Here is a 13,368-nt window from a genome sequence, read left to right on the forward strand (position 1 = left end):
TCAATCCCTTCAAACCTGACATTCCCAGTAAACAAGGCAAATTAATTCAATGAGCAGATCTCTTCTGGTAGTGGAACAAATATCTCCCAACAGTAGGGAAAGTCAAGCGCATTAAAGGATGACAAGATGAAAAAAACAGTTTCCATTCACATTGCTGTAGTCCAGAAGAATTCCTTTTACCACAAGAGCAAATGAGTTTCTAAAGAGGTAGGTAGTTCTAAAAAAGATTCAGGACAGAGATTAACTTGGTTTAACTATACTCGTTATTTGGTTCAGGAAAATTAGTCCATACAAGGTGCTCTTTCAACATTTGCTTCTGAAAGACAATTTAAACTGTTACAGACTTGGGCTCAGTGTCACATAGAGGAGGCTGCCAGCACAAACTCTATTCATCTAATAGTAAATACAAGTAGCTACACCTATGAAGCCACAAAGAAAAAAATGCATTCAAGAACAACTGTTCTGTTTTATTGACTGGTTGAAGCAGGACTATAAGCCAGGTGTATTTCAATCACGTGTTGGTCCACTTTTATCATCAAAAAGAATTATTTTTTTTATAATAACATCAACACAAATGGAAGGAATATGAAGCATCATAATAGGAACTTTCAACTGTACATGACATGAGACCATTATCAGACTGGTGCTACTTCAATATTTATAGACTCTCCACTGTACAGTCCAGCCACACTAGTGTTATTTACCTCCAAATCATTCAAGTTCTAGGTAAAGGATCCTTCTGACTATAGCTCACATCTGAGCCATCAACATGAAATCAAAATGCCATTTGTGCCACTAGAACTGTAGTCTTGTAGAAATATTTCTATATTTAGTATATTACTAAAGAATAATTACTATCATCTCTGAAGTTACATATAGCCATTATAAATATTTACATCAAACATTTACAACTGGTTCATAATATACAACACAACAATTTCGCTATAATTTCTAATCTTCCAGTGTAAAAGTTTCAAACAACATGTTGCTATCATAATTTCATCTGGTTTGCACACAGTCACAGGCAGCACAGGGTATTTCAAAACCTCATGTTACGTGATAAAAATGGAATGATGTTACTTTAATAGCAATTACCTTGGGGATTGTTTGTTGTTGGTTTGTTGGGGTTTTTTAACAAGCAGATTTCAATTTCTAAACCCCATCTGGTGCTACTACTAACATTTAAAATAGGCTTAAGAGGAAAAAAAAAACAAACTTAGAAATAAATAGGCCTTTAAAAAATTCCACAATTAACCATGTCAGAATATTTGTTTTCCAGACAGTTTAAAGGAGACCTTACTCTTGACCATTTCCTTGCACTGAAATAGAGTGCAGTTCAATCCATTCTTATCTTCTGATTTGTCATCCTATAAATAATGCTGTCGTAGCCAGGATCCATGTTCCAGAGGTTGTAGGAGATAACTATCACAGCTAAAGCAAGACCTATCATCATCCACAAAATAATGTTGAAGATTACAGAGTAGTTGTAGTTATATGGGTAGGCAAGGTTATACGGATTGTCTGGTTCGCTCTGAAATAAAGAGAAGGTGTATTACTTTAAAGTTAGCTTGCATACAAAACACATTCTGCCTACATCAAAAATCTGAGTAATCTGAATACGCGAGATGCATTTTTGTCTACGCAATCCTGATGCTAGCGCACAAAATGCAAAAGTGATTACGGTGACTGACATTAATGGAATCCAAAACAGGCTGACAGAAGCTTCATGAAATTTTGTTAGGACAAATACAAAGTCCTGCACCTGGAACAGGATAACCCCACAGGCTGGTGGGGACTGACCGCTGAGCAGCAGCTCTGCAGAGAGGGACCTGGACGTCCTGGTGGACAAGGTGCACAGGAATCAGCAGTGTGCCCCTGCTATGATGCCAGGCAACTGCACCCTGGGCTACATCTGGAGTGTAGGCAGCAAGTCAGGGAAAACATTTTTCTCCCTATGTGGGAGACAGGTCTTACATGCAGTACTACACTCGGGAGAAAAGAGCAGACATGCAAATTCTAACAAGACATAACAGAAAATATTTTGACAGTGAAAATGGGTAAAACTTTGAAACAAGCTGTCTAGAGAGGCTCTGGGATTGCCAGCCATGGACTTTTCAAGACCTTGGATGGACAAGGACCTGAGCAGCCCAATCTAACTCCTAAATTAATCCTGCTTTGAGCAGTTGGTTGGACTAGATGATCTCCAGAGGCCCTCTTCAACCTAAATTACTATCTGATTAAGTGAAGATCAAGACAGGGAAGCTGACCTCTTCACACCTATGCCTAAATCGGTTAGTAGTCTAGTCCTTAAAAAAAAAAAGTTACGCTCAATGGAAGTAGTGATGCAGTTTGGATCACTTCTAATAAATGAGATACAGAAAAATGTGCATCTACTACCTGTGAAGACTGGAGAATTGAGCGAGTCTTCCTTATGTTGGGAGAATTAAACGCCTTCACAGCTACCACTTCTACTACTGCATTCCCACTATACAGATTAAACATCTCGTCTGCAAACTGGAAAAGCAAGAGTGATTTAATTTGAAACCTGCACTGAAGCCAGGAATTAAGTAGAGTTTTGTTAGCAAGATGTCTTACGGTTTAGTACATCAGCTTCAGGAATAATGCTGGAAAGTTGTAAAAACTTACACTATTTCAGAATTGCACTCAGGAAGTGCTGACTCACCTGGTTTACAGCATCTCTTTAAACTACCTCAAACACTGCTCAGGAAACTGGAGCTTACGACTGCTTTCTGGGCTGAACTCATTCTTTCATCCCTTTCACAAAAGGCCCATCAGCACACAGCTTCCCCATTGTATGTCTATTAGTTTCAACAAAATATTTCAGTTCTCAACCTTCCACTGGGAAATTATAAACCTGAATAATTCAATCTGGTCTGAAGACTAATACATCCAGCATTTAAATACATCTGCTTAACTGCAAAGAGGACAAATACTAATGTTTAGAGAAAACAGTTATTTGACTTATTGGCCAAACTTATTTGGCATTATTCACACTTTTATACTTTTCCATCATGCTTTTGAAAATCCCAAGATTGACTGGTCATAATAAAGATTTTATCTAACAATTACATAAGACCTGATTAAAAAATTACTTTGAGCACATTGATAGATGACAGTAGTTATTTTAGAGGCTTGGAAATACAGATCTGTACAGCTTTGTGGGCAAGGGGAAACTAACCACTGTACCCTGAGATAAAGAGATTCCCACATTTCCAAGAGCAGGTTTTTGCAAGACCTACTGCTGGTTTTAAATGCAAGATATTTATTTAGGAAAAACAAATATACCAAGTCATGTTTCAATATAACCCTACTCATTTACACAAAACATCTAACACATCGTAAAATCATGTCAACACTTTCCAGAGTGACAAGTTGTTCAGCTACAAAATTTAATGTTACAACAGCATTTTGAAAACCAAACTAAAACAAGCATCAGGCAAACCATCACTAATGAAGTGACAATTCAAAGAAGAAGACAGTCAATAAACTAACTCCCTTGTACTTAACACAAAAAAATATCTCCTTAGTATTCTTGTGAGTTTTGCTCATCAGGCAGAAAGCATACCTTTTGCAAAGAATCTACAAGAATTTGAGAAGCATCCTTGAACTGCTGAGAGTCTTCCCCGTATCGTTTTCCAACCTCTTCCAAACCAGACAGTTCCAGAGAATACAGGTCTGGAGAGTGATCTTTGGCTAAGTGCTTGTGTCGAGACAGCTTTGGCACACCATTGAGGGCAGAAAGAAATTAAATATACACAGGTTACTTTAAAAACACATTTCACAATAATCAGTTTGCCGCTGGGACTAATCCAGCCTCACTTTCCACAGTCACATTCCATATTGATAAGGAAGTGGAATTTCTTGCCAACTGCATATCCACAATTGTTTCTTTTCCTATTCTACAGAAGCAAGATGATCATCATGCAGCATCTATTCCTAACATGAGGTTATATACATGTAATATAGAGCTCTACTAAAAAGAAGCATTATACTTATTCACATCAGAATCCTTGTTCTGTAATTGCTGTAAAAACAAAACTTGGAGAAAAAAAAAACAACCAAACAAAACCCAACATAACTATGACACTTAGATACTACTAATCCCTCTGCTGAAGCTGGAACTTGCAAAACTGAGTAGGTTGCAACTTCTACCTTGCTGTAACCCATGTACAGAAGTATTTTACTTAATAAGTATTATCCCATTGTCGTAAAACCCAACCAATATAGTCCAAATTATCTCAAAGGACAGGAGTGATGTTCTTACATTTCTACAGGTGTGAAGCTGCAGCACTGACATTTGCCTGCACAAGAGAATAGTCTCTGAAAGCAAAGCATTTAATCTGCTCATATCTTTCCATCTACTTTAACTACACGATTTCTAGTTTGCCAGACACCACATTGTTCTACCTCATTTTCTCAAGAGCCCTATTTCTCTCCATCAGACCTTCAGCTGAGGTGAACTTTCAGTTCTTAATGCCTCCTTCATTTTAAATAGCTGAGGGCTGCAGCACAAAGAAAGAAAAGAAACAGCCAACCCCCACAACCAACCCCAAAACAAACCCTAAACCACAGCAACAAGACAGTACAAAATACAAAAGAAATTACAAATGATTAAGGTTCTCATTTTCTTCCACCAGTGACAGGGCTGATGAAAATAGCTTCAGAATACATTATTTAAACTGATGCAGCCAACTGATGACAAACTGGAATATATATCACTGGTTGCCAAGTATCCTGACTACAGCTTCTATACCTTTAAAGGAGATCTCCGAAGTTTTTGACAAAAGACAGGGAAAGTGTTTCAAAAAACCTTACCAGGCTTGCAATATCATGTAGGACTTGTAGTTCTGACAGAAAAAGCAAGTCAACCTGGGGGAAGAGGCAGAAAGAAAGAGACAGGTATTTCCTTTGGTGAGACCAAAGTTAGGGAAGTCTCATTTTGTTGCAAGGCTCAGTATTTTACAACAGGTTAAGTCTGTTACAGCATCAAAATACACTAGAAGGAAATTACTCTTTCAATAAACTTACTTATAAAAACAAAACCCCGAAACCTAAAAGCTTAGTTCCTTAGTTCTTAGTTCCCATTGATTAAAAAAATTTTTTACCTCATTGTTTCTGCTGAGGGAGTTGAGAGGGAGGGAGCCCAGAATGGAGTTGTCCTGGAATAAGCGGTTTCGCAGTTGGCGCAGTGTGACAGACAGATCTTCAAATACAGAGTTTGCCTTGCCCACCATGTACACCCTCTGCAGGAACAGCACCAGAGTAGTTTTCAGTTTTACCAGTCACGCATTAATACCCAGTCACACCTGCAATCCCTCTCCAATGCAAAATATTTCATAAAATTGACCGGTTTTGCTCCAGCCACACAAGTGGAAAGCGGTTTATTATTTAGAACGTCTGGAATCAGAAGTGAAGCAATACTCACTTCCTCACTGGGGGCCAGCTGCAAGACCACAGGAGTTTCCTCAGAGAACAAAGTATGAATAGCATTTGCAACACTGTCAAGACTGAAAGGAACAGCCTGGAAGACAATATCTAGTTAGATTTTTGATAAAACAGGGCCTAATGATATCAAAGGAGATAATTTGCTTAAGTACAAAAGTCTGCAAAGATAAGAAAACCTCTTTTTGAGCAAATGTGGATACTCACATTCTCAATAGGGTAAGAAACCCCTTTCACAGGCAGTGCCAGCTTGTCCACTCCCTTCACGGTTACCAGCACAGTAGCTCGTGGTCTGTGAAACAGATCACCCACTGCAAGGCCAGGCCAGGAAAGGTCCTATTAGAATATGGTAAAAAACCGCTTGTATTTCAAAGGGAGAAAGCGAGGACCCCTCCCCAACAATTACAGCAAAATAACTTACTATCTTGTTAATATCTCTGTGCAGGACAGTCTGTTGGAAATTTCATGGGGGAGCAAGTTAATATTAGAACTCCTCTAGAAAAGTGCTGTCTCAAGTTAGCCATGAAGAAATTCCTGGTTTAAAAGGTGCCAGCAACTTAATAACAAAGTCTACACTGAGAAAGCATTACACATACTGGATAGATCAGGAGTTTTTTCCCATAATTAAATTCAATATATCATAGTCTGTATTTAATAAGTGACGGCTCAATTAAAAAAAACCACACATCCCTCACCTTCTGTAAAATACCATAGAAAAGGGTTTAGGCACATTAAAACACTAACATCTTCGTATTTTCAGTACTAGAAAGAAATGAGACACGCACACACACACAAAGGGAAGGGAGTGTCCATCATAACAGCAACATAGTAATCTAAACCATACAAATTTGCATGGAAAACATAGAAAAAAGATTCCTTAGTAGATTACTGCAGTTATGTATTGGTAAGAGCACAGTGAAGGCTACCTGGCTGGTTTATTCAGGCACAAAATACAAATTCATCCGTTTAGAATGATTTCAGATTTCTTTTTCTGTGTAAAAGACATATCTGCTTGTTTAAGCTTTATGAAACTGTTTTATTTTGATTTATTTGGATTTCAGAACTAAATGTCATTGACATCACGATCTGTACCACCTCAAAAGAAACAAAAGAAAAATCTTCTAAAGAATCATTAGGGACAAAAAAAGAGGTTCCAATTTTATGTTGCTTTAGCAAGAAGAACATTTTAGGACTGTTGTTCAGAACCCTCAATGTAATGCAGCAAGAATTCTCAATTATATATAGTGCACCTACTGCACTGCCAATTTATGTTCCTAGACTACAGCCTTAATGTAAAGCTGAACATTTGGGCCCTTTGGTATCCTCCATACCAAGGAATGCTGCCTAGACAGTGATCAATGCCCTAGTGACAATGCTGGTAACTTTCCGCTTCAGAGCTTCACTGAACAGAGAAATTAAAACACTTCCTTTCCAGCCTGCTTCTAGGATTTGAAATACTGCTAGTAGAGAACTATTTCTAAAGGATGCTATGGACCCATCACAGCAAATGAATTCCATGCTTTGCCAAAGGCACAGAGTGAGTACTGAAACACTTTTTTCCATAAACATATCATACCTCTGGATGACCAGTATGCCAGAAGTCAGGTGTTCAAAATGAGCCAAACCTCACTGTTTTCCTGGGTGTCCTTACATGTAATGCACACAACACCATCTGATGTATTTTTTTTTCTTTATAAAATAATCAAAATAGACTTTTTGGGAACACTACTCATAAGAGTGTGTTACTAGTTTAATGACAAAAAAGCACAATTAATTGACAACAAGGTATTTTCAGACAAATTCCAAGACACAGGTTAAACAGACTTGCATTCAAACCAGACTTAAAGGACCTTTTGCCTAGCTGCAGTATAGCAAAAATGGGAACCAGCCTCCATCACCCCCCAGCATTGTGAGCATATCCCAGCTTGTAGCTTAGAGTATCTAGAGACACCTGGGTATCACACTTTAAGATTCTGCTTCAACAGCCACTCATCTCTGCTGAAGCCCTGCAAGAAATTCAGTAGGCAAGACAGAATCAATCCAAGGGCTCCTACTCATGTGCCCCACTTTAAATATCACTACAGCTATATTCAAAAATCTGACCAAGATAAGTTTTCAAGTCTTTGAATTACTTCCTAAATATCCAGTCTACTTGGTTCTTATTATCTATGCTCAGCAGACAAGCTTGCTGAGCTGATAAAATGCCTGCCCAGCCAAGACATTTCTTACCGTCTTCAGTGTACCAGGCGCAACAACCCCTATGGATAGCTTGTAGGCAAGAAGTGACTAGCTTCAACAGATTCCCAGTACGCGACCATGGGTGGGGGGGGATACAGCATGTGAGTGGCTCTCAGAGGAAATTAACAAGCACAGTAAAGACTCCACAGGCGTGCTTCCTTCTATAACTGATGATTCAGATTAGCTGGCTAGCACAGCCTTTTGCTGCTCATATGACTTGGAAACCACACTCTGATAAGTCACACATTCCTCAAGACAAACAGGATGATATTTTATATATTCCAGCACATGACAGAAGATCTGCATTTTAAGTGAGCAGGTCTGTTGTTTCAGAGGCATTTCAAAAATCAAGAACTGAAACATACCTCTTCAACAGAAAAGCCCATGGACAATGCAGCTACATCTGGGATCCGCTCGCCAGGAATGGGCCAACTTCCATCTCGAAAAACAACTGATTGAGGTGATCGTAAGACACTAAATTCATCTCCACTTACACCTGAAAAACAAACATAAAAAGCCAGAGTTCTTGAAATCTTATACAACACAGAAAAAAACCCCAGTTTTCATTCTTTCTTCTTCCCTTTCACACCTACCAGTTTATGTAACACAAGTAATGCGAACCAATCATTTTAATGCTCTAGCATACAAAATAAGGTTTCTATACAGCGATGACTAAGGACATACAAATCCACGTTAACAAAAGCAGAACAATTACTCAAGCAACAGCACAGTACGCTTCTGCATACATACTAGCGGCTTGCAAGCAGTGTTACAGTTCACAACTGGTAGAACTAACTCTCAGCAGAGCCAGGGAGACTCCAACATCCTGTTAGCTCACAATCAGCATCAATACAGCTCTGTTTGCTTCCAGGACTGCTTGGTTTGCCACCTCTTTTCACACAAACAGCCTGAGCCACTGAACCCAGAGCCAGGAGGATCAGCATTTTGTCATTGCTGGCTTGAACAGAGTACTGCGAGGAACAATCTGGCATCTGCAGAACAGCTCCGGTGTTTCTGCTCTGCCTTCTCAACCACACGATGTTGTAAGACACTCTTCTTCCTTGGATGCAGTACTAGACCTAAGCTAATTGTGTGAAGCCACAGTCCGCAACACTTCTCTTGCTGGGTTTTCACTTTCAGAAAATCAAGAAAGCAATAAATATTTGCAGGCTGTTGAAGTTCTAATTATACAACCAGTCTGACTGCATACTTCAAAAAATATATACATAACAGTATACAGAAAATAAAGGTATTTACTCATACGATCACTGAAAACCAGTTACCAATACAAGCAGCTACATATCATAGTTTTCCAGGGCATCTGCAAATCTAAAGGCTGTTTATAAAAATAATGCAATAGTAAACTGATGTGTTGTGCAGCTATAAACTTCCCTAAACAATAATTTAACCAATGTGACCTTGAAGATGCTGTTTTAAAGCCCGGCTCATGATCATGCATACAAATGTTGACAGTAAATCTGAGCTATGTTATGGTAAACATACTAAAGGAACAAAGTACCACAAGGCAGGTCAGGGAAGAGTGGCAAAATGAAGGAAACAGGCCAAACCACTAGATGTATATGGAGCAGATTCAAACATTCTTTGGTTTAAATTGATGTGTTCATTGGATCAGCTGCTATCAACTTTAACAGTGCATCAACCCACATTTTGAAGGACAGAAATGTCTGCAAACCGATTTGTTTAAGAAGGAATTTACGAAATTGCTACAAATATTTTTGCTCAGCCTGCAGGATTTCAGTTCACTTCCCACAAGGCTGTAAGAGAGTCCCATGTGTTACTTAGGACAAGTTGGCTTAACTTAGGACAAGATTGCTTAGGTGGATGGGTAAAATTAGAGCATTACTCTTCTCAATGAAATTTGCCTTGCTCGACTTGTTCAAGATCTCAGTGATTAAAATTGAATTTGAACTTGGAAACACAAGCCTTTTGTTCTGATACATTATAACTGCTTGACCACAATACCCCACTAGGCCACAGAAGTGGTTAAGTCTAGAGAGTAAATTCTGAGATGCATTTAATCCCGTACGCTGTTACACACCCACCCACCCACAGAATACATAATAAGCCTTTTACCTTGCCAAAGTTGTACTTCTAGAGAACTTCACCTCCCAAAAGCCTTTGTGAGCTTGGACTGAAGAACCAAGGCATACTGACTGAAAATTATCTGTGGGGCCCGGAAGGCTTAAGTACAGACCACAAGTCCAACTCAAAACAAGTAACAGAAAGCCTCCAGATCAGCAAACCATAAAAATTTGTACAAAATAACATAACAATGTCTTCACAAACCATGTAAATAAGGCCTTTAGTGACATGATTTAGTGGTGGCTTGCCAGTCTTGGGGTAATGGTTGGACTTGATGGATTTAAAGGTCTTTTCCAACCTCAAAGATTCTGTGATTCTGTAACACGTTCCATAAAGCTCTATGCTAGAAAGGGGGTGCAAAGTCTTTAAGCACAGTCTCTAGAGGAGCCGGGGTGGGTGTAGAGATAGGGGGCAGGAGACGCAGCAAAAGACTGCCCTCCGCTCCCACATCTCAGTCCTGAAGCTGGCAGACAGACAAACAGACACATACGTGTGGGAGAAGTCCCGGGTCTTTTCCCACCCACAGCGGCCGCAAGGGGGTCTCCGTCCGTGCTCCTTCCCCTTCCTTCACCCACATCGCTCCCGCACCCCTTTCCCACGGCTGCGGTCGGTCTCGCTGAGGCGCGCAGCCGCCCCTTTCCCCGCAGCGGCCAGGCAGCCCTTCCCTTTCCCTCACCCCCACCCCCAGCAGCAAGCTAGGCCAGCGCTCACTCACCGGCAAGACAAGCCGATGTGACCAGCACCGCCACCTCCAGGACCCAGAGCACCCCGCCGCGCTGCCCCATATCCGCCGCAATGCCAGCCACCCCCATGCTACCAGACACCGCTGGGAAGACGCCGGGCTGCACCGTCGGACCGAAACCCCCCGAGCCCCCGCCCACTGGGGAGCGCTGACGGACAAGCACCGCAGCCAATTAGCAGGGGGATTGAGGGCGGCGAGGCGGAACTCTACGGGAGTGACGGGCGGAACTGACCAATCAGCAATGAAGCCCACCCCCTCCCTGTCACGGGGTGATCAGTCAGCTGAGCCGCTGTCCCGCCCCAGAGGGGGGCGGAGTCTTAGTTTGAATGACGTTTACACTTGGCCAATCAGATCGTGAGAGATCTCTGCACCATTTCCCTCTCCGCACTGTGGATTCAGAGCGGAGCGGTGAGAGGCGGAGCCTCGCCGGGGTGAGCTGACAGCTGATTCGGCCAATCGGAGAGCGACGGGTCGCGGCCTTGCCCCTCCCACTGCGCGTCAGTTTGACGTTTGGCGGAGGAGCGGTTGGATAGGGCAGCCTCCGCGCGGGGGGCGGGAAGAGCCTCTGACTGACAGGGTAACGCACCATTCAGAGAGCGAAGGCTCCGCCTACTTCGCACCTGTGTAGCGCGGGGTGCCGTGGCTGTGAGGTTTTGACTGTTAGGGGAAGTTCGGGCTCTTTGGCGATGGCTGTGGCTGTGGCGGTGGCTGTGGCTGGTGTTCCTGTTCTTCCCCTGTGCCCCTCAGGCCGTGTACCTGAGAGAGCACAGAGGGGAGGGCAAAAATCCATGTTAGAGGGGAGTTAGCACCACTAGTGAGAGCCCTTGTTTCAGGAGGATGAGAGGAGTTCTCGTTGGTTTGCTTTTTTGTCTCTTCAGTGAGGTTTAAATAATTCTTAAAAGTAGCCATGTGTTTGTGCCTGTCATCTGCCTCAACACTTCACCCCTGAAAGGAGTTGAGTCAGAGAGTTTGGCACCTCTGTGCAGCTGCGGGCTTGGATGTTTGCAGGTGAAGTAGCCTTCAGGGGCTTGATTGCGTCCATTAAGCTAGTGAGTGCTGATTAAGGTGAAGGAGAGGGGCCAAAATGAAGTGTTCAGCTGGAAAATTGCTGCTCCCTTTCCAGGAAGTTTGGTTGTTGAGAACAGTTACAGTGACATACACACTTGCTTGCCCAGGCCCTGCTTATTTCACTTCAGCTGTTCTTGCTTGTAATAGAAACAGGCAGGCAGGTGTGTGCTGTTCACTGTATGTCGTACAATGCCACGATCAGTCAAGTCTTGAGTAGTTCTTGGGATCTTTGTATGTTTTTAGGCTCAGGAATCTTGATGAGTTTTATGATTCTCCTTTATATGCTTTCCTGGAACACAGCAACTGTGTCACATCCAGATGGCAAGACTATGTGCTGAACATGTCGGAGATTACTAGCCATACAGCTATCTGACCAGAGCTATTCTGCTATGTGTTTAGAAATCCCAGTCAACTATAGGAATACTTTGAAAATTGTCCGAACAACATTCACGTACCGTCTAGGAGAATCAGTGAATGAGTTGTGGAGTGGCAGGTAATAAAATGAAAAGCGAGTGTACAGCAGTTGAACAGTATTTAAGAGAGTAAAGTTATATCCCTGCATCTGCCATATAATAGTGAGTGAAGATGGGCAAATCACCTAAACCCAGCTTTTCTTAGGTGGCAATAATAGTCTATTCCTTGTCTGTGAAACGATTTGCGCAAGTGAAGAGGAGCTACTGCTCCCAGTGTTGTCAGGTGGAAACTATACTTTAAATACGAGAACCATGCATGATGTACATGTAGAGTACTCTAAAATTTAGCAGCCATGCAAGGTAGGAGCACTTCAAATTAATACTTACTCTTTACTCTGAATTTTGCATCACCAGCACCAGCATAACAGCTTTTGTAGAATGAAGGCAAATAAATGCTTGTGAGATTAGCTGGATACTGTAGCAAAGAGTACGATCAAAACAGTTGTTTCCTTATGGGCTTTTCTGCCTTTAGAGCAGGATTAGAAGAGCACGCAGGAGACAAGGCCTGGATCACTGAACAACGAAGATATTGGATGATTGTTTTTTCAATCAGCTCAGACTGATTGTGCACTGAGAAAGGCAGGATGATATTAAAAAAAATAATATCCTATTTTGTAAGATGAAAATGATACCACAACCTATATGCCCATGGGCTCTGAATTAAGTTTACGTGGGTTAACTTATTTTTGGCATTTACTAGCTTTTGGATGCTTGACTTTGCAAGTGTAGTGTGCTATTTACTGTGTATATTTTAATGTCACTTCACAAAGTTTTACCTATCTGGGAAAATGTGTTTCCTGCACAGAGGTGTTGTAGTCTGAATTAAGTGACCGTAGGATATCAAATATGGATATACAGTGGGTTGTTTTGTCACAGCAGCAGCTGTAGTGCTGTATCATCCCACTTACCCTTTTCCCTCCCTTCCCCCCCCCCCCTTCAGATGGGGTCTACACCCAAAATCTGAGTAGGAATAAGGCAAAAAGGGTTGCTCAAAGCAATACGTTTGGAAAACTACTAGAGGGCATTAAGTGAATGTGATGGTGTTTCAGGTGGGAATGCAGTGGGAAGTGGAGAGCAGGGAAAGGAGCATGTGAGGGGAAGAAGTTTGATCTAAATCAAGGATTTCTTACAAATAGGATGTGTAAAAGAAGGGGGCAGGGTGAATAAGACTGTTTCGAAGGAGTTGTTTCTTTTATATCTGTTACTATACCTGTGTTTCATATCTATGCATGTTAGCAATATTTCAAATTTTGTTATGATTACGTTGACACTATTTTCCAT

The 13,368-nt window shown here is 41.4% G+C and overlaps 1 protein-coding gene across 2 annotated transcripts; it reads right to left on the reverse strand.

Annotated features, from left to right (window-relative positions):
* Positions 1-468: 468 nt before the first annotated feature.
* Positions 469-10,648, reverse strand: ATP6AP2 (ATPase H+ transporting accessory protein 2). 2 transcript variants are annotated; one of them, XM_080613741.1, is made up of 9 exons: positions 10,520-10,648; positions 8,067-8,197; positions 5,671-5,799; positions 5,447-5,542; positions 5,127-5,264; positions 4,837-4,890; positions 3,587-3,736; positions 2,398-2,514; positions 469-1,531 (listed from the first exon to the last, which is right to left on the reverse strand). In XM_080613741.1, exons 1-9 carry the CDS (start codon positions 10,614-10,616, stop codon positions 1,337-1,339), a joined length of 1,107 nt encoding a protein of 368 aa, XP_080469867.1. In that variant the 5' UTR covers positions 10,617-10,648; the 3' UTR covers positions 469-1,336. The 2 variants fall into 2 exon arrangements, with proteins under 2 accessions (XP_080469867.1, XP_080469868.1); XM_080613742.1 differs by lacking the exon at positions 2,398-2,514.
* Positions 10,649-13,368: the final 2,720 nt, after the last annotated feature.

This window comes from Psittacula echo, assembly GCF_963264785.1.
Source record: "Psittacula echo genome assembly, chromosome: 3".
NCBI lineage: Eukaryota > Metazoa > Chordata > Aves > Psittaciformes > Psittacidae > Psittacula > Psittacula echo.